The sequence below is a fragment of the Ruditapes philippinarum genome, unplaced genomic scaffold, assembly GCF_026571515.1.
Source record: "Ruditapes philippinarum isolate M1 unplaced genomic scaffold, ASM2657151v2 ctg2946_1_1_1_1, whole genome shotgun sequence".
Classification (NCBI taxonomy): Eukaryota; Metazoa; Mollusca; class Bivalvia; order Venerida; family Veneridae; genus Ruditapes; species Ruditapes philippinarum.
In genome coordinates, this window is record NW_026856303.1 from 102,252 (window position 1) to 124,383 (window position 22,132).

Here is a 22,132-nt window from a genome sequence, read left to right on the forward strand (position 1 = left end):
TATATATATATATATATATATATATATATCGATCGAGCATTCAAGTTATAACATAATGCAAAAATGACCACTGTTATGTACTCGATTTTACAGTCTCATTTATTACGCTTACCAAAAACAAACGTGTATATTTCCAAGTGCATCAACAAGTGTTCATCACATGATTAGATCTTTGTTCTACAATTAAACAAAATGCTTGACCGTTTATGATTTTAAATGATAGGTTGGCGTAGCAATACGTAATGTCGAAGCAGTTCACATGCATGCAATGGAAGCACACTCAACATTGCAGGTTTGTGCTTATTAGTTATGATGGCTCGAATTATTGAGTAGATATTGAGAACACGCTCAAAAACCGAGACACTACAAAATCAAACAGTTAAAAGATAATTTCTGAAGATTATTTAGGTAAACTTTCTGTTTATCTTAGTAATTACACTATTACAAATCAACATATTTATAATGACTTGCTTTTGATCAGTCAGATTGAAGTAGAGACCTAAACTTCCTGACAATAACTCGTTTAAACATTCAAAAAAATCTATCATGTCATAGTTTGCTGATTGTATCAGTGTATTGTTTATTTTACAGATTGAACACAGTTTGGAATTGGAGCATATTTTCCAGGTTTTTATCACATTTTTAATGAGATTTAGACGTACAAAGAAGTTTGGTATACAGCTCAAGGTCAAATTCATCCAGCAGCCTAACAAAGAAGTACTAGCATATGTACGTACCGTTAACATTTCCAATTGTATGCAGCATCATATTTTTAATTTTTTTAATGAAGTTATAAAAAGAATGCCTTGTTTATTTTAAGTTTGCTATTGTGTTGTGAATAAAGAAAATGAAAGTGATTTAAACTACTCAGGTAATATGCATCCTTTGTTTACAGTAACATTATTAAAGTTTATAAATCTGAACTAAAATGGTTTTTCAAAACCTTAAAAAATAATATACATGATTGTATAATGACATGCTTAAAAAAGACATATCAATTCTTAATTACTTATTAAGTGGTTATTAGTTAAACTCAAGTAAAATGTGGTATTTATGAATTCGAGCTATGTAGAACCAAAATAACACAAATACTAACTCTAACATATGTGATACATAAATGAGTTATGATAAACTTTGAAATGCTGTATTATTTTAAAATATCGTAGGTTCACGCGACATGATAGCGATAAACGAAACGCAAAAAAAAACAACAAATAATTATTCAAAACTGAAAAAAAACCGTAAAAATCATTTTGAGAAAAAACATTTGTGAAATAAAGAAAAATTTTGTCGCGGCAATTCAACAATAATTAGATATCTATTATGCAAAGTTTCTTTTAACAAACAAACACATGCATATAAGTGATTATTTAATTAGAATATTATTCGAACAGACACGATCTTTGGACATCGGAAGAAAGAGGTACTCAAAAATAGAATATTATGAGTCGAAACCGGAATGGCACACATCGGCACCAGAATATGTAGCGGTAAGATTTATATACATCATTCCACTGAAATATTTTATCTAGAAAGATATGGGTAAAATATTGGTTTGCTTATTAAATATGGTATCATTAAGTGAAAGCATTAAACGCTTGTCTGATCGGATCTATTTTAAGCACGGTACGTTCTGTATGATTAGGGCCTTGTTCGTGTACATGTATTGACATGACGCTTTATGATGGAAACACTAAATATTGACCCGAACTTTACGACGACATGCTGGGTAAAAATCTAGTGGTATAACCCTTTAAATGCCATCAAGATTAAAAGTAGTGCATAAATCCTTTTCATTTTCCGTGTTACCATAAATTTAAAGGTTCGATGCAATGGTACTCAAGTGGTTGAATGTTTAAAAAAAAGAAAGAAGAAACTAGAAATTAGGAATGTGTCCATAACACGGGGACCTCAAACTCCACTGTTTTGTCAATATTATGACTCTAGGGCAAATGTTTTTCGGGCAACACGTGGCACAAGTTGAAAACAAAAAATCTGTTACAAAGTAAAATGTAAGAACTTTACAATTACTGAATAAATCCACAAACAAACCCCTTAGTGCAAAAATACACATGTTGACCAATATTTTTGTAAACTTTCAGGACAACAGGTCAAACACTTTTTGAGTTATGCATGAACGAGTAAAAAAAAGTGCAAATTGCAATGACTCTAACAATACTGAAAAAAGATCCTCATGCAAAACCCCAGATGCATAGCTTCACAGTGATGTTGATCATTATTCCAGTAAAGTTTGTTGATTTTAACTCAAGCACTCCAGTGCAACATGATGGAATGGTCAAGGACAATAACTTTGACAAAACAGAATAAATCCTTACGCAAAACCCTTGGTGCAAAACTTCACATGCTGAGCAACATCACTGTCAAGTTTCATGATTCTAGGTCAAATACTTTTGAGCTACGCACGACACAAAATGATAACGGACGGTCGAAAGGACGCATGGACCGACGGACGGATGTTTAATCTAAATCCCCCCTCCCCCTAAAGTGGGGCACATTAAAACGTCATATTTCAAGATGCAGCAAAACTATAAAGGTGAAAACTTACCATTCTTAAGATTGATGCAAAGAAAATTTCGGTGTCCAAACAATTGCACTCCGCCACCGTATATAAAGGAATAGATCTTAAGCGGAATTGATCGTTTACTAGTATTAAACGTGTGTTTTCAACAGTTTAACTTGAACACCAAAAATGTATATAAAAAACCCCAACAACAAACAAACAAACGTTTGAATTTTGAAATATACGGATTTACGCTTATAAAATAGACAAGCCTTTACATTTATCTTTTACGTTTTTGTAACATATTTGTGGCATCAAAATATTGGCGTTTTTTTTTTACCTCATCTGACTCAAAATGCTCAAGACGAGCTTTTTTATCACAATTTGTTCGGCGTTCATTGTCCGTCAATGTCCACGTGTGTCCGTTGTAATTTTTTCCCTGTGATTAAGCTATTGTTTGCCCACCTTCAAAGAAGAGGGGGTATATTGCTTTGCATTTGTCTGTCGGTCGGTCCCTAGACCAAATTGTTTCCGATCAATAAACACACGCTTAGGCCTAGGAACTTCACACTTGGTATTATGATTGTTCATGACCAGTAAATGACGATTGATATTGGGGTCAAGGGGTCCAAGGTCAAGGTTAAGGTCACATTAACTTTGAAGGTAAAATCGGTTTCCGATTAATAACTAAGAAGTGCATAGACCTAGGATCTTCAAACTTAGCACGATGATTGTTCATGACCAGTGGATGACTTTTATTGATTTTGGGGTGAAGGGGTCAAAGGCCAATGTTACATTGGCCTTGTAGGTAAAAGTGGTTTCCGATAAATAACTAACGAACGCTTAGACCTAGAAACTTCAAACTTGATATGATGATTATACATAACCGGTAGATGACCCTAATAATTTTGGGGTCAAGGGGTTAAACGGACAAGATTACATTGACCTTGTAGATAAAAAAGGTTTCCTATCTATAACTAATGAACGTTTAGGCCTAGGATCTTCAAACTTAGTATTATGATTTTCATGACGAGTACATTACTCCTATTGATTTTGGTATGAAGGGCTCAAAGACCAAGGGCACATTGACCGAGAATGTAAAAACGTTTTACAATCAATAATTAAAAGAACGCTTACGTCTAGAAAGTTCAAACTTGGTATGACGATTGTTCATGACTGGTAGATGACCCTATTTATTATGGGGTCAAGGGCCAACGGACAAGGTCACATTGACCTTGTTGGTAAAACGGTTTCCGACCAATAACTCAAGAACTGAAGTTGCCTTGGTTGATATTTTTTATTAAACTAAAAACGCTTTTGATATACACATTTCAACGTCTTATGTAATATAACAAATTAGCTGTCATTAAGGAGGCCTACATGAATCACAAAAGTTATGCATATATTATTTGGTAGGATTTGTGATAACTTTGTCATAAAATTGCTTCATACTACTCAAACTTTACGGTCACAATTACCCAGTGACTTGACATGAAAAGTAGATAGCCCCTATTGATTTTATCGTTCCCTATGTCAAGAGTTAGTCATAATAAACTGACCACATGACTAATTGGCTGCCGATAGGGGGCATTCATGTTTTACAAACATATATTTTATGGTTTCTAAATTGTTTGACTTTTGATCACCTAGGGTAAAAAATTGTCACACACTCCAAATTTGGAAAAACCTTTAAACGCTCTACAGTCTTCTGTTTCGGTCCAAATATCTTTGAATATAGTTAGAAAGGTTGTTTTGATGATTTTAAGCTCAATAACCAATATAGATCACCCGGAAACAAAAACAAGGTAACATTGTCCAACTGTTAAAAAACATTGTTCTTTTACTCAAGAGTTTCTGTTTAAGTCTTTAATCATTGAAATTGGTCAGATAGGTGGTTGACATGTTTATACGTCAAGTGCAAATATGGGTCACATGGGGCAAAACGTAGGTCACACAACCAAAGTATGGAAATAGCATCATAATACACTACAGGAAACATTTGTTCCTAAGTAGCCTTGGAATTTGTCAGAAAAGTCGTTAAGCCATTAACAAAACATAGGTCACAGAGTCAAAGGTAGGAAAAACGTTGTTAACATTAGGGGTAATATTTCATTCAAAATATCGTCTGAAAAATGGGTCAAAAACTAGGTCACAGATTCAAATTTATAAAAAAAATGTATTACACTCTTAATTTGTTAATTTTCTTACTTTTTTATATCCCGGCAGTTTCACATAAACAACATAAGCTATAGACTTGAAACTTCATAAGAAGATTGATCTCATTGAGAAAGAGATACGAGGACTCTGTACTTCATGATTTTAGACCGGGCTAATTCTCCTACAATTAAAAGCTTTTGACTTAAAACTTCATAGGATGATGGATCTTATTCTGAAGAATTGCAGTGCACAAGAACTTGTATACCGCATTTCATTATTTTTTATTTATTTCCCTATGTTAATTCTTTTACTTAATAGGGTTATCCAGAGCATAACTTGGTCACTTGTAGTTTGATTGACTCAAAATTTGGTATATTAGTTTTTTTCATTGACCTGAAGTGCAGCGCTTAAGAATCCAACACGGAGTCCTCCAGTTGATATGTCATTGTAAAACATTTCCATTGTATTCTTAATTTTTAATAATATAACAGTTTTATTGATCTTGATGTAACATTGTTACAATCAGTTCAAAAGTCACTAAGGTTAAAGGTACATGTACATTGTAAGAGCAATATTTATAAATAACCTATATGTAAGAAGAAAAATGCCTGTAACAGCTATTGTACTGTTTACAAGGCAACACATCCGACTCGCGGAGTTCTATCACTTTGCTACGATTTACCTAAAATAATTGAATAACGATTTATTCTAAAATGCACTAGGGTGTGAGGTATCACAGTAACGCCATCTTTATAATCATAACAACAATTAGTTTAATTATCTTAAAACAATTGTTTAACCCCTTTACTATGGATCTAACGTTAATACGCATTTACAGATTTTTACATGAATAATTATACACAACAAGATTTTTTTCCACTTTTTCCTGAATTGGACTTTCAAAAGAGCTGCAGATACAGTTTGTCCTTTCGTGATCGTCAGAGGCAACTAAGTGGGTTTGAATAACTGGAGCGCGTGCAACCCTAAGCTTCAACAGTTGGGATTGTGTTACTTTGAAGACAGCAACACCCGAGATCAGCCAAAATATTTTTTTCTGCGAGGTATAGTCAAAAAGTTCCCGAACTCTTACCATAACTTTGTTATTTTGTGTATGTTTTTATAATGACATATATCACATTAAAATTTAGAGAAATCGCTGCATGAATATATAAGAGTCAATGATTTTCATAAATGTTACACATATTTAACACCCCGTTAAAGTTACACACTATGTCATGTACGGAACACTTCGCGACGTCGACGACGCTAACGACGTTCAGGTAACGTTCATATTCCAGAAACAACTTTGCTTTGTTTTCATCTGTTAGTAACCTAGGTACCAAGCGGGCGCATACCTTATTCATGTTTAAATCCTTCGTCACTATCTTATGTACAGTTCCATGACAAAGCCCGACGGTGTCTGTGATATCATCAATCGACTTTCTCCGATCTTTGGCGATGACGTCCTTCACATTTTGATTTGAGCGCTGATCGTTACCCGGTCTTCCGCTTCGTGCACTTTCGTTAATTTCCGTCTGACCTTCCCTAAAACGCTTGTGCCAGTCAAACACAAGTGTCCTAGAACAATTATGAACTCCCTCCTTCTGATTCAAAAACTTCCAGGTATCAGTCGGAGTCATTCCAGACATCGCACAGAATTTAATACTGCCCGCTGCTCCGTACGTTTTTCTGAGGTTGACATTTTTTCGTATAGAAATTTTCACAAGGCTTGAATAATCGTGCACAAAATGGCGATACGTCATCCGATCACGCTGAATTTTTGCAGTTGTTTACTAGTAACGGTCAGTTGACGTCACGTACAAAAATCACGACGTTCTTGCGCCAGTATTTTGAGACATTCATGAAAGAGTATCATTCACTTCTAGAAAAATCAAATTAATTCTGAAATGCTCCGTACACGGGTTGCTTGCATGTTTATGTGAAAAATGGTCGAAATGTTTAGGCATTCATATTATCGTAACAAATTTTCCCCAAAGGTTTCCGTATTTTGTCTTATTATGATATACAGGAAATATGCCACAAATGCAATGTCTGGTACTTTGCGCTAGAAATTAAAATAATCTCAAACTGCGATCATCCACAAATAGCTTAAAACCAAATTTGTAATGGAAGTTATAGAGCCCGTTTGATTAAGACTGTATTTAAAAGGCAATACAAACTGTAACTTAAATATAACTCACGCCTCCGGCCCGGTCATCCGAGTATTCAATCTTCATATATAGAAATCATTCAGTCTTAGTGACCATGACATATGTTACAAAAAGTTGTCTCAGTTCAGGTACTAATGTACGCAGATCATACACACATTTATTCAGAATAAAATGTTGTTTTTTTTTTACTTCCGAGCATTCTGTTTATTTCAAAATGGCATATGTCTGCACATAATGATTCTATATCAATATGGATACCTCATTTTTCATTTATTTCAGAGAGACAGGTATTCGCGGCACTTTAACAATAATTAGATACCTATTATGTTTAGTTACTTTTGAATAGACAAATGTGTATAAAGGATTATTAGAATATGATTTGAACAGGAACAGATACGACCTTTGGACATCGAAAGAAAGAGGTACTCAAACATGGACAATCATGAATCCAAACCGGAATGGCATCCAACGGCACCATATAATATAGCGGTAAGATTTATGTATCATTTGTACAGACTCAATCAAACCGAGTCTGCAATTTTCATGTAACTTTGTTGTGATTAATGCTTCCGAGGGATCATCATGTTTCCAATTTTTAAATATTGGCTCGCTTATGAAATATGGTATAAATTAGTGAAAGCCATAAACGCATATCCCCTCGACTCTATTTCAAGCATGTATGATTTGGGCCTTGTTCGTGTACATGTATTGATATGACGCTTCATGTAATAAATACTTTTGACACAAATTTTACAACATGCTGAGTAAACATCTAGTGGTTAAACCCATTGCATTAAATGCCAGCAAGATAAGAAAGTAGTGCATGAATCCTTTTCGATTTCCGTGTGACCATAAATTTAAAGTTTCGATGCACTGGAACTCATGTGGTTGAATGTCAAAGAGAGGCGAAGAACGTTTTATTTCATAACGAATGAAGATGTAACAAAACTATAAAGGAGAAAAATTATCATTCTTAAGATTGAAGTTTAAACAATTTCGGTATCCAAACCATAGCACTCCGCCGCCGTATATAAAGGAATACATCTTAAGCGGAATTGAACTTGTCCAAAATTTAACATGTGTTCCCAACAGTTTAACTTGAATACTAAATAGTATATAAAAAATAAACAAACAAATTTTTGAGTTTGAAATAGAAAAGCCTTCACATTTATCTTCTATGTTTTAGTGACATGATACATGTGGCAACCAAATTCTGTTATTTTCTAGGATGTTTTTTTTGCATATTTTGTTTTTTACCTCATCTGTCTCAAAGTTGTCAATGTGAGCTTTTGTTATCACAACTTGTCCGTCGTCCATCGTTTGTTAAAGCGTCCGTGTGTCTTTTATTTTTTCAAGCAACTTCTACTCTGAAACCGCGATGAATTTTCTTGCCATGAGGGTAATGTTTGTGCCCCAATATACAGAACATTTGTCAGAAACGTTGTTTTATATGATTACTTATTCGTTTGATTACTGGTCATCTAGGGTCAAAAACTAAGTTACACAACCCGAATTTGTAAAAACCCTGTTAACACTCTAAATGCTTCTGTTTCGGTCTGAATATCTTTAGATATAGTCTTGATTGTTTTGACGATTTTAGCTCAAGAACCAGTATTGATCACCAGAAAACAAAAAGTAGGTAACATGGTGCAAATATTGAAAAACATAGTGTTTTTACTCATGAGGATTCCTTTTAAGTCTGAAATTGGTCAGATAGGGGGTTTAAATAAAAATTAGGTCAAGTGCACATATTGGCTACATGGGAAATAAACCTAGGTCACACAGCAAAATATGGATTTTGCTTCGTAAAACTCTTAGAGAAACATTGTCTCCCAAAAACCCTGGGATTTTTCAGAACAGATGTTTAGCAATTATGGTTCATTTAGGATCAAAAGATAGGTCACAGAGGTACTATTATCTTTCAAAATATCGTCTGAAAAGTTGCTTCTATAATTGCTTGGGTCCAAACTAGGTCACAGGTTAAAGTTTATTAAAAATGTATAACACTCTCGAGGTAATATTTCAAGCCCAAATATTATTTAAAAAAAGGCTTTCTTCATTCCTATCTTAACAACTTTGAACTTTGAACTTTATAGGAAGATAGATCTCATTAAGAAAAAGGGCAGTGCACAAAAACCACTACTCTGCACTTCTTTTTTGAGTTATTGTCCTTCGTTAGTTTTCATACTCTATGACCGGGCCATATCTCGTAAACTATTAAAGTTATGGACATCAAACCTCATAGGATGATATATTTCATTAAGATAAGAATTCATTAAGATAAAGTGCAATGCACAAGAACTGGTACTCTGTTCTTCATGAATTTAAGTTATTGCCCTTTGTTTATTGTCTTACTTTTTTATATCCCGGCCCTTTCACATAAACAACATAAGCTATGGACTTGAAACTTCTTAAGATGATAGATCTCATTGAGAAAGATGAACGAGGACTCTGAACTTCATGATTTTAGAGTTTTTGCCCTTTGTTAATAATATTTTTTTTGACCGGACTAATCTACACTTTAAAAGCTATTGACTTTCATAGGATGATGGATCTCATTCAGAAGAATTGCAGAGCACAATAACTTGTACACTGCACTTCATTATTTTTTATTTATTTCCTTTTGTTAATTTTCTTACTTAAAAGGCTTATCCAGAGCATAACTTTATCACTTGTAGTGACTCCAAATTTGGTATATAAGTTTTTTTTATTGACCTGAATTGCAGCGCTTAAGAATCCAATACAGAGTCCTTTATTTGATCTGTCAGTGTTAAAAAATCATTTTCATGGTATTTTTGATTTTTAATGATATAACAGTTGTATTGATCCTGATTTAACATTGATACAATCAGTTCAAGGTTCTATCACTTTGCTACAATTTAACTGAAAATAATTAATTAACGATTTATTCTAAAATGCACTAAGGTGCGAGGTATCATAGTAATATAATCTTTATAATTATATCAACAATAACCTTTTTTAAAACAATTTTTTAACCATTTACTATGAATTTAATGTATACGCATTTACAGTTTTTCAAAATAACTATACACAACAAGATATAATCCACAGGAAATATGTCACAAATGAAATGTTTGATACTTTGCGCTAGAAATAAAAATAATCTGAAACTGTGCTCATCCACGAATAGCTAAAAATCAAATTCACAATGGAAATCATAGAGCCGGTTTGATGGAGACTATTTATAAGAGACAGTACAAACTGTAACTTAACTGACGCACCTCGGCTCGTTCATCCGAGTTATCATTTTTTTCAAATATAGTAATAGTTTAGTCTTTTAAACCATGACATATGTTACCAAAAGTTGTTCTATACAAACATCTTATTTATTCACATAAAATATTGTTTTGTTTTTTTTACTTTTGAGCAATCTGTTGTTTTATGATGGTATATATCTGCCACGTAACGATTCTATGTCAACATGGATACCTAATAACTTTTTTATTTCAGAGAAACAGGTTTGACATGAATACACACAAGTTGAATGACTGGGAATGTTTTAACCGGTTTATATATCTAGGGTCTGAATTGTCATATAATCCGCATAACAAATATCCATATCGTAAGAAAGCTGAGTGTATAGACAGGTGAGTATTTAGAATTTCATAGTAATATTTGTTATATGTAAAGAAGCTTTTACTCATCTCTGTAACGAGAATGTAATTTTTAGGCAAAGTAAGTTTTAAAGACAATTGATTAAATACTTAAACTAATAAAACCCCCGTACAACGAAGTTGTAAGGGGGTATACTGGAATCAGCTTGTCCGTCCGTCTCCCCGTCCGGCTGTCCGTCGGTTTTTCCTTGTCCGCCCAATAACTTAAGATTCATTTGATAAGTAGATGACCCCTATTTATTTTGAGGTCACTGGGTCAAAGGTCAAGGTCACAGGGGCTTTGACTTCAAAAAGCTTGTCCGCCCAATAGCTGAAGATTCCTTTGACCCACAGTCTTCATATTTGGCATGGAGGTTAGTCATGATGAGAGGATGATCCCTATTGATTTTGAGGTCACTTGGTTAAAGGTAAAGGTCACAGGGGCCTTGACTAAAAAATCTTGTTGCCCAATAACTTAAGATTCCTTTGACTAGAAGTCTTCATATTTGGCATGAAGGTTAGTCATGAATAATAAGAAGGTGACCCCTATTGATTTTGAGGTCACTGGGACTAAGGTCAAGGAAACAGGGACTTCGACTTCAAAAAAATGTTTGTCCGCCCAATCATTAAGAATCCTTTGCCCCACAGTCTTTATATTTGGCATGGAGTTTCATCATGGCCATTAGGTGACTCCTATTGATTTTGAAGTCACTGGGTCAAAAGTCAAGGTCACAGGGGCCTTGACTTAAAAGGTTGGCCGCTCAATTGCTTAAGAATGCTTTGGTCAAAAGTCTTGAAAACATATTTGGTATTGAGGTTGTTTTTGACTAGAAGATGACCCCTTTTGATTTTAAGGTGACTGTGTCAAAGGTCAAAGTCACATGGATTTTACTATAATAAGCTTGTCTGCTAAAATGCTTAAGAATGCCTGTCCGCAGTGTATTGATTTTGACATTTTCACATTTGAAGCATGTATAATACATAACTTAGCAATGCACTGGCTTAGTAACCTCAGATTTGGCAGGGAGTTTGTCCTTGAGCTCTAAATGGCCACTGTTAATTCTGTCAAAGTGGTATGCTTGGGTATTCACGCCATGACAGTGGCAGTTTTAGTTTATTTTGTTTACTTTTTTTTAATAAATAATATGCAAAACAAATAAATGATATTAAATGATGTAACAGGAATAATTGGTAAAAACACAAATTGTTGTTAAACTTAAAGATACAAAGTAACACAAAGTAAAAAAAAATGCATAATGACAAGTCCTGAAAATAATCCTGACCTAACATAGATAAACAACCTTTCGAAAAAGATAAGACATTCTTTATCGGAACCAAATTTGAACTTTGCTACCTGTAACCAACACCTCAGATCAGTAAAAGATCTGATTTCCATTTGGTCGAGAAAGGGTGAAACAGCACATTGACAATTGTGTCAAATTTTAAAAGGTCCATTCGGGTGACTAAGAACTTTCTCGATTGGCATGTGCCTTATTTTGCCTACTCAACGCACACTTAAGCACTATCGGTGCCTCGCTTCAAATCAGGTGTGCTATTTCAGGTGCTGCTGTTGTGCATTTATACTTTTTTTATCAAGATCTCTGCCGAGACAAGACATATACGGTTTAAAAGAAGGTATCATGGCCAAAAATGTAACTTTAAGAAAGACAGCATTGTTTATGTCATCTTTGTCAATTTTAACACACTTTTTATCATATCCCTGTGCTACCAATCCAGTCTTCCTTGAAAAAAAAACTCGGATAGTGTCTGACTATTGATCCCTCATAATATCCGAATCAGCGCTAAGAGACAACTAAAATTATGACAATTGTAATGATAAAGACTGTGGCAATTAAGATAATGATGATATTGATTATGATGATGAAAGGGATGATTATAATGATGTTGAGTCTTAGTTCAGAAAATTCAATATGAATGCTAAGTGATAATCTTTAGATTGAAATCGGGAGTATTTTTGCCATAGACTTGCCATGGACAGCATCTGAAAACTTTGTATGTTTGTTAGTAGTAAAGATGGTAAAACGAAACACATTACCTTTGCAATATGTTTATTATTTGAACAATTCAAGAACAATTCAAGATTTCATAGCTTTTACAGTGAATTATATATCAATATCGGTAGCTTTTTTTGCGAAATCAACTAAAACGGAGTCATTTTTTCCGCGTACCGTCGTTAATTTATCATCCCGCGCACAGCACAGTATCATTTGAGATAAAAAAACCCCATATAAACACAACATGCATGATGGAAAATGACCTGAAAGTCACCATTTGAAGTAAGTGTATTAATAAAAGTGTGTCTACAGAATATTATGATCATTGAAGGTTATGGTTTTACCTAGTATTTATCAAAAACTTGTATGATTTCTTGTTTTAATGAAAACAGATAGAGCTGGCTTGAGAAAATTATCATTTGGAATACTTTTAAAATGAGAAAATTCTGTTGTCAGTCAAAAAAATTATTTAGTATAAATGTAAGCATCAAAGATATGTATACACAGAATATTGTACACAAATTTATACTGTTGATTTTTTAAAAAAAAAAATCATAAAAGCATGACAAATGACCGAGTTCTTCGTACCGTATCATGGATCCGCACCGAAAATTGTGACACCGTATACATTAGCGCTAGACCTGCATGGCATTATGATGCCTTACCTAATGCTGAATAATCTTATTTATATTTATTTATTGTTGCCAATCTGTGTGGCGAAGCTTGTAGATGTATATAATCATTTACAAACCGGAGGAAAATGCATAAATACTAAAGATGCTTCAGTTCTAGAAGTAAAACTGGTTCTTTTATTTGTCCGGCGTAAACTTATGGGACCACGGTCATATTCGAAAGAATTTGAGTTTTGAGATCAATTCGATTAGGGCAACCTGAGTGAAAATTGCTAACTTTCTTATAATTGTAAAGAAGCAAGTTTATATTGAAAATGTTATGTATATTTAGCACAAATATGCATAAATAATTGTTACCATTTTACACATACTCTTTGAGATAGTGCTTACGACGAGAGTTCTAAAAAAGCTTTTCAATCTACCAACTCGAACCGTACAATTTATTATTTGTCAATTATCATGTAAATGAAATGTTTATAAGTTAAATATTTATAAAACTTAAGAATTTGAGTAAATACATTGGAAGAGTTAGGAATCGAACCCTTGACTTCTGGACTGAAACGTCGGACTTGCAATTCTGGCATCGCTTGTCAAGGCGTGAGCTCGAACGCCGCCAGCGACCATCCTATGTTTCCTTGAGCATGAAACTTACATTGTTGTGGTTAAAGTTATCTATAAGTTTTAAAATAGCCTATCAATAACTGGAACTACAAGTATCAACAGTGTCAAAACATACGAGCAAACCGACACAGATATAAATAAAGGGAGAATTACTCAAGCACATAGTTGCCGCCTTTCCTAAGCTCAGTAACATGAGTAAGTTACGTGTCCTGTCAATTAGTTAAGTAACTAAAATTCAAATATAAAAGAAAGACTGTTAGAGAAATACGAGCTTCGGTTTGCTTGTGCATTGTATTAGCAAATTTGAGAGTTCAAGTTCAATTACTATTATCAGCAAATAATATGCAATTCGCGAGTCAAAATAAAAGTTTAACTTCACAACAGACATAATGACTGCTACGAAATCATAAAATTTTAAAAGGAAATTATCTTTAAAAAAACTATAAAGGTGCAGATTGCTTCCAGGCCAAGGTCATCCACTGCCCCGCTTACCTTTACTGGTAACCAAACATGTACCTTTTCTTGTCTACAATAAAAATAACCACAAAAAAACGGTTAAACGCATTTCAAGCAGCACACCTCCAGATTCATGTTTATTTTCATGAAAATTTAAAATTGTATTTAACAGTATAATATTGTAAAGTTACCAAAAGAATGCAATTTACACATTATCAATAGCATTTGCAATCTATTTAAATTACTATAAAGAGGTCAAAATATGCAAAATAGCCCTTACTAAGTTAGTTATACTGAAGAAATATAATTATACATACTGAAAAATTCGGCCATTAATCGTACATAACATGTCCATTTTTACTAGAATTTTGAATCTTTTTACCTTTCCTAAAATTTAAGTACATTTTTCTCAGGTTTGATTTTATCGAAATATTTTTGCTCATATGGAGGCGTGCAGCTTTTCAAAGTACATGTATGCAGTATTTAAGCGCAAAAAGAAGCGGTGCCATGGTTCTGCATGATGCGGTACCACGTTTATCAAAGTTTTCTTGATTTTACAACATTATTTTGCATATTGTGTATAAAATTGTATAAAATTGGTATGTGATCAGCTCGTGTCAATGCTTTTTGTGATTATTTGACATATGATACTTCTTCCGACAACTATACTTTCGGAAAAGGATGAAAAATGTACGCATCAAGAACGCAAGTGTTTTACATGTATAAAGGTGTTTTCATTAGTTTCAGGTTATAATAGACAAATATTGTTGCAATTGGTTTTACACACATAGATGAAACATTCAAAATATCCGTGATGTATGCAAACTCTCTAAATAGAATCAATTTTAGTAAGAAATTTTCGCATTTCTGAACTAACCTCTTGCACTTTTCAGAAGATTACGTAAGAATGATACGGTGTTGCGCGCACGATGATAAATTATCGACGATACGCGGAAAAATGATGCGTAAACCCTTGTCACGTGTCTTTGTACATACATAGGTCATTCTCTGCTGAAAACAAGTAGGCAACATATTGCACCAATCTAGTAAATTTTATTTTACTGATAAAAGGTGGAATGTTAAGTTTAAAAGAAGTATACCACAAAACACTAGTATGTCTTAATATGTCTATATCGTTCTAGGGAATATGTTCATTTTTTTCAATTACTTCAATCCAACAGTAAGCTAAACAAAATCGTGATGTTTTGCCTCACCTACCGCCTCCAAATGAACCAATTATTCTTACACATTCGTACACATCGTACGTTTTACACGTATCCATTTTTATATTATCTTTTGGCAAATATAGATAAAATGTCAAAATATGAATCTCAAAATCATTAAAAAACACCTTACTTTCGGCTTCGTAGCGACACAGATTATCTCTTTGCTACCGAGGTTTCTGGTCACAGGTACCTTCTCTCTATTTAATTAAAAGCACGGGTACCCTTTTAACTGTATTAATTAAGTAATATTCAATTCAATTTTTACTTTTTTAATATGATTTTCGTTGTATTAAGAATTGAGTATTTGAGAGAGAACTCAGTAAAATAGTATAATACAATCTTTTTTCAAGAATCGTTTTTTTCTGTAATATAAGAAGTTGGTAGTTATTTCTAAATGTTCAAAAAGATTTATTTTCAAATCTACGAAGTGTTTCGTTTAGTTTGTAATTGGCAAAGGCTTACTTAAAATACGTTACAGGCTTTGGCTGTTGGATATTCTGGCGTGTACAAGGGCTATATACTACAGATACAGACATCTATGGAACATCAGTTTGTAATCGGTCAGTTTTGCATTGAAAATATAAATGACTACCGAGAGATTTGAAAGTAATGCTAATCTCGATTAGAACCTCTTTTCTTTGAGAATTGATTATGAAATGGAAAGTTTAATATTGTGTAGCTATCGATTACTTATACAACAGAAAAATAAAACGATTCTGGGTAAAATGTTGTGAATGTGTTTTACCATGTTATTGACTTCTTAACTCGTTCTCAATCAAATCAGACAACAGCACGCCAAAATACTATAACTTTTATTTTACGTAAATACCAGTAGTGCGTAAAATTAAGTTTTTTGGTCGCATACTCGATTTTTTATTCCGCCGTTTTTTCAAGAAAAATATGATAAGAAAACGGAAGGTATTTAATTAATAAAGTGCTTAACAAGAAACAAAATGAGAAAGATGGAATATGTGACAGAAAAATTCAAAAGCAAAGAGCAAAGTAAGATGTTTTTCTATGAATTTAAAATGCATTTCAACTATTTATTTGTCCAAAGATAATACAAAAATATGCTATTTACATAATCAAATCATTTGTAAATTTTGGTCTAGAGAGCGAGACGGTGGGTGTAGCGAAACATCGCGATTTTGTGTTGCTTATTTTAAAGATGCAGTAATTGAAAAATGGACACACTCCTTAGAAAGACAAAAATTCTAGTGTATCGGGGTATACTTCTTTTCCTCGCGACATACACTCATTTATCGGATGAATGAATATTACCTAGATTAGTATATATTGCTTACTTGCTTTCAGTTGAGAATAATCTGTGTATGTGCAAAGAGGGCACCTTTTTCGTACATGTCGCAAAGAGTGTACTGAAATTGATATGCACTGTTTTTACTTAAGCGAGTAAAAACATGGGTTGAATTGAAGTGGGAAAAAGAAACAGGCAGCTATTTCAATGTACTTACATCAACAGACAGACAATCGTTCTGAGTTAATCTGATTCCTTTGATCTGTTGATCTCTAAGACCCTATAAGCATTATTTTCCAAAAAAAAAGCAAAACAAAACAATAATGGCACTTGTGTCGGAACGGACAGGCGGGCGGGCAGGAATTTGCTATTATAATAAGTAAACGAAAAACATGTTAAACATCTTAAACGTCTCCAGGCGAGTAAAATTGAACACAGAAGTTCAACAGTTCTATAATTAAATCATGCCATATTATTTTGCAATATCATTTTCTCATTCTTTAAGTGATAAGATACATTTGAGTATGTGAGAGAGTAAATTGCAAAACACTACAAACACAGTATAAAAACTAACATTATAATGTTTGTAAAAAATAATAAAAGATGCTTTTAGAGATCAACGAAGATGAAAGGAGTAAAATCAACTCACAAAAATGTTCATATAAATTATCCGTTGCAACCATAAGATGTTTAACAAAGTTAGAAATAACAGTTTCAAAACATTGTTTGTAGAGATATAAAATGCGCTTACTTTTAATACATACGCCTATAATTTCAGACTTATTGGTGCTGGGAAAGGAGTAGAGGTGGTGAAACAATTATCTACTATAAGTAAATATGGCAGATCATGGCGACAAAACTATTTGATATTTGCACTTGCAATATGTGCAAGATCTAACGATAAGGAAACAAAGAAAGAAGCATATAAAGAACTCAGTGCGATATGCCATTTGCCGACACATTTATTTTTGTTTGTCAATTATTGCAAACAAGAAAGTTTGCGGTCAGGATCCAAAGGTTGGGGAAGAGCACATCGTAGAGCTATAATCAAGTGGTACGAAGAAAAGGCTAAATATCCAGTTGTTTTAGCTCGATTTTTGACAAAATACAAGTCACGTAAAATGCAAACAACCTATAAGTATGAGGAAGGAGAGAAGTATAAGGAGGAAGAGACCTGGTCGCATACTGACATATTAAAGAACGCACATCCACAGTTCAAAGATGATTTCATGAAAGTAGTTCAGAAATATCTTTATGGTGACTTTAATAAAGCAAAAAGTTTTGCATCAAGTATGGAAAGGCCAAATGAAAGTATTTTAAAATTTCTGAACTACATAGAAGGTACAGAAATAGCAAAAACATGCACTGATGTGAAACTCGAGGCACTTATTAAGGAGTATAATCTGGAGCGAGAGCATATTCCAACACAGAGACCGATGATTCCCATGGTTTGTAAAGCGATTATGTCAAACATGACAGCGGAAAAAAAGATTCTCAATATCAATCTGATGGCTTCTAAAGGCCTTTGTAACGAGGGGTCAGAATGCGAAAAAGAAATGATTGCGATACTTAATGACGAGAAATTTTTATGTTTTGAAAAGATTCATCCAATCAGAATTCTAATTACTTTATTGTCGTACAAACTCGGAAAACAACAAGAGAAAACTAAAACTAAGAACGCTAGGGTCAATAGTCGTAACGTAGAATGGAATGTGAACCAAAACATCTGTCGGGCGCTCAATGAAGCCTTTTATCGATCATTCAATACCGTTCAGTCGAGTAAAAAGCGCTTCTTGATAGCGATTTCTGGTAGCGAACATATGGATACAAAATGCACTATTTGTCCTACAATTAACTATAAACAGGCTGCAGCGGTTATGATGATGCTAACAATTCGCACTGAAGAAAAATGCAAAATTGTTGGATTTTCTGATGGTCTAAAAGAACTAACAATAGAAAAAAACGACAAATTGGAGATTGTAAGCCAGAAAATAAGTGAATTAAAAGCCGGCGAGACTGATGTTTCTATTCCAGTTCGTTGGGCTCTGGAAGAGAAAAAGAAATTTGATGTTTTTATAGTGTATTCCGACAACGACAAAACAAAGTGTCATAATGCATCTGAAGCTCTGACTGAATATCAAAAGGAAATGGAAATACCTGAAGCAAAATTGATCGTTGTTTCGCTGTTATCCACTGACAACACCATTGCAGATGATCAAAATCCTTTCATTCTTAACATTGTTGGTTTCGACAAAAATGCTGCAGTTATCATGCAAAAATTCGCCAACTCAGAAATTTGACGTATTGATTTATTGTTTGTAATATATGGTCACTTGGCAATTATATATGTAAAGGCCTGAATTAATTTGAACAATTGTATAGACATATGTGGCTACAAATTTATTCACCGACATGCTCTAAGGAATCTTTTTCTAAACATAACAACGGACGAATTAAGAAATGTGTATCTCAAATAATGACTTTTTATCTGACAAAGTATAGAAGTGACTCAGCATATGAAGCAAGGCTACTCCAGAAAGATAGCTTATCAAATGTGATGAATATATGGACTTTAACTGGTTCAATATACATACAAACAAAATTTGGACTGGTAAAAAGAAATTGCATAAACGGATAATCTAATGATGTACTATTGAAATGAACTCAATAAATAACATGAGTTTTTTGTCTTTAAATTTTGAAATCAACAACAAAATGACTTGAAGTAACATAATGAAATATGTCAGGAAAACCATTCATGATCGTAGCCTTTAATGCAATGTAACCAGGCTCGGACGAGACTATGATGAGACATTCAAAGTTTATAAAAATGTATATGTGTTCATGCATGTGTTTGTGTATGTTTTAATGTGTGTGTGTGTGTGCGTGCGTGCGTGCGTGCGTCTGTGCGTATATGTGTGTTGATATAATCTTTATAACGTTCAGTACTGATATCAGGCAAACTCATTAGATATGTTATGTGTGGTTATCTTTATAACGTTCACTACTGATATCAGGCAAACTAATTAGATATGTTATGTGTGTGTGTGTGTGTGTGTGTGTGTGCGTGTGTGTGTGTGTGTGTGTGTGCGTGCGTGTGTGTGTGCGTGTGTGTGTGTGTGATGATGATAACACCTTGCTATTCATATATATGCATGTAAAGTGTGTTTGTACTTAAATTGTAAGGAGTCATATTCAAAATCTTTTCTGTAATTTATCTTTCTAATGACATATTATAAAAAAATAAATAAAAATAAAATTGGATCAAAATTGTCAGAAGAAATGCAAATTTATAGTTTACTATAGATTTACACATGCATGTGTTTTGATTTGTAAATTAACATGATATTGGCTATACAAGTGTTCAAGATTGTCAGCACATTCTAAAGTAAAATACCTCTGTATTAAAAAATATTCATGTCAAATTATTAACTATTGTTATAGATTCTTTATAAAATCAATTATTTTTATTAATCAATAATATTATTTTTATATCTTAATCACATCACAAGCCAGTAATTATGAAAATATTTTATATATTGATATTGTTCAAATTAATAAGTTAGTGTCGTTTTTTATTGAACTAGAGTGTGCTTGGATTGAGATATGTGTTGTATATATAAATGTACAAACTGCAACTGTTTTATATTTAACAGTTTAAATGTCTAACTGGTTTTGCTATATTATTAATTTAGTTATTGACATCTGCGGTGAAATAATTAGTCTGGCTCTACAGAACGGAAACAAACGATAATAGAGAAATAAGTTTGTTTTTAACATTGAACTTTTCACTTAAATTGTTCGTGTTTAATCAACGTGCATTCTGCTACAAAAAGAAAACTACTTTAGAATCTGAAATTCTTTGCTTTAGAAAAGTACTAATTTACTCCTTTGGTCGGCAGAAATGTTTTCAGATATAGTTCAGTTTTATGTTCTGTCAATCCAATGTTACTCAGCGCTTGATAAAACTTTTAATCTGATAACGTTTTTGCAAATGCATTAAAGAAAACAAAAATGCTTGATAAAATTATAATCTCTTATCTTATATTTGTGTACATGTATTATGTAGGATGCAGAAAAAAGTGTCGGACACGCACTGTCGCCACACAGGGATAATTCCGTCTCTCGGCTCGTCGGCTGAGCCTCGGAACAGCCTTGAACAGTAACTTGTTGTATCGGTCTGTACATGCAGTTGGTGTACTATTCTTTTTACAAAAGTAAGATTAGATAGTAGATTCGAGTAGTTTTGCGTATTATTGTTTTCTTTCAATAATAATAATAATAATAATAATAATAATAATAATAATAATAATAATGATAAACAAAACAAATTAAAAAAAAAAAAAAAACACACAATGAAAGCAAAGTTATTTTTTTATTTTCAAGCTCCATGAGCATATTCTAATTTTATTTTAGAATCCATTTTTCAATATTCACAAACCCAAAATTAATACATTACTTTATTCATTTTTTTGTTGCTTTGTGTATGCCGTTGATTTATGTTTTGTTTGTTTGTTTTTGTGTTTTACTTCTTCATTTCTAAAAGTATTTACATAAAACATCAAATATGTGTTACTTATTATCATCCATATCATGTGTGGCAAGATTGATAACTCAAGCATTAATATTTCATGAATTATTTTTCTATTGAACTTGGATATATTGTATAAAATTGATATTTTCTTTATTTTTTTTCAAAGGATTTAGGTTTCATATCAGCTCCAATATTAAAATATTAATATGAAAAGTTCGATATTGAATTATTTCACCGTTTAACTTAGAATTGTCTTTGTTATTTTCTGTAACTTCTTTATTTAATCAAGGATAAAAGTCAGACTTCACAAATGTGTTTGGTATCATTTAATTTCTTACCTTTAATAATTTGAAAATTGTTATATTTTAACAAGTATTACTTTTGTTATTACTAATAGTATATACTCTAGATTTAAGATAATTGTTTTTTGTCATAACTCACATCATGCACGACAGGCAATGCTCTAGCATCATTATTTCATGAGTAATTTCCTTTTTGGACGATTTTAAAGATTTTAAATTTGTGTCCTTTCCATTATAGCATGACATGTCGACATTGAATCATGCATATTATATGGTGTAAAAATATTGAATATTTGAGTTGTGCTGTCTTGGAAAAAATATAGAAATAAATAGAAACAGAAATGTATTTTATAGCATAATTGATTTTTCTCATAGTTTCGCTTTCTTTTCCTGCGTCCAGCATTAAATTGGTCGACCTTCGCTGTCTCCTCTGATAGCTGCATTCTTATCCCCTGTGAAAAATATTTAACAGCTGGTTTGTTTTTAAATGAATAATTATTTTATATCTAATTAATCTTATGAAAACTACAATCTATATATATATATAAATGGTGCGTATGTTAAATTAGCTAGTCTCCTCTTTTAAAACTTTACTCATCACAGTAAATGAGTTATTTATAATGATGGC

At 32.8% G+C, this 22,132-nt stretch overlaps 1 protein-coding gene across 1 annotated transcript in view; it reads left to right on the forward strand.

Annotated features, from left to right (window-relative positions):
- Positions 1-20,977, forward strand: part of LOC132746167 (uncharacterized) — a 44,017-nt gene extending 23,040 nt beyond the window's left edge. The window contains exons 16-21 of the mRNA XM_060735244.1: positions 224-292; positions 592-729; positions 1,395-1,490; positions 7,237-7,338; positions 10,321-10,457; positions 17,447-20,977. Of these exons, the coding sequence (XP_060591227.1) occupies positions 224-292; positions 592-729; positions 1,395-1,490; positions 7,237-7,338; positions 10,321-10,457; positions 17,447-18,968 (2,064 nt within the window). The 3' untranslated portion in view covers positions 18,969-20,977. The remainder of the gene's footprint in view (positions 1-223; positions 293-591; positions 730-1,394; positions 1,491-7,236; positions 7,339-10,320; positions 10,458-17,446) is intronic.
- Positions 20,978-22,132: the final 1,155 nt, after the last annotated feature.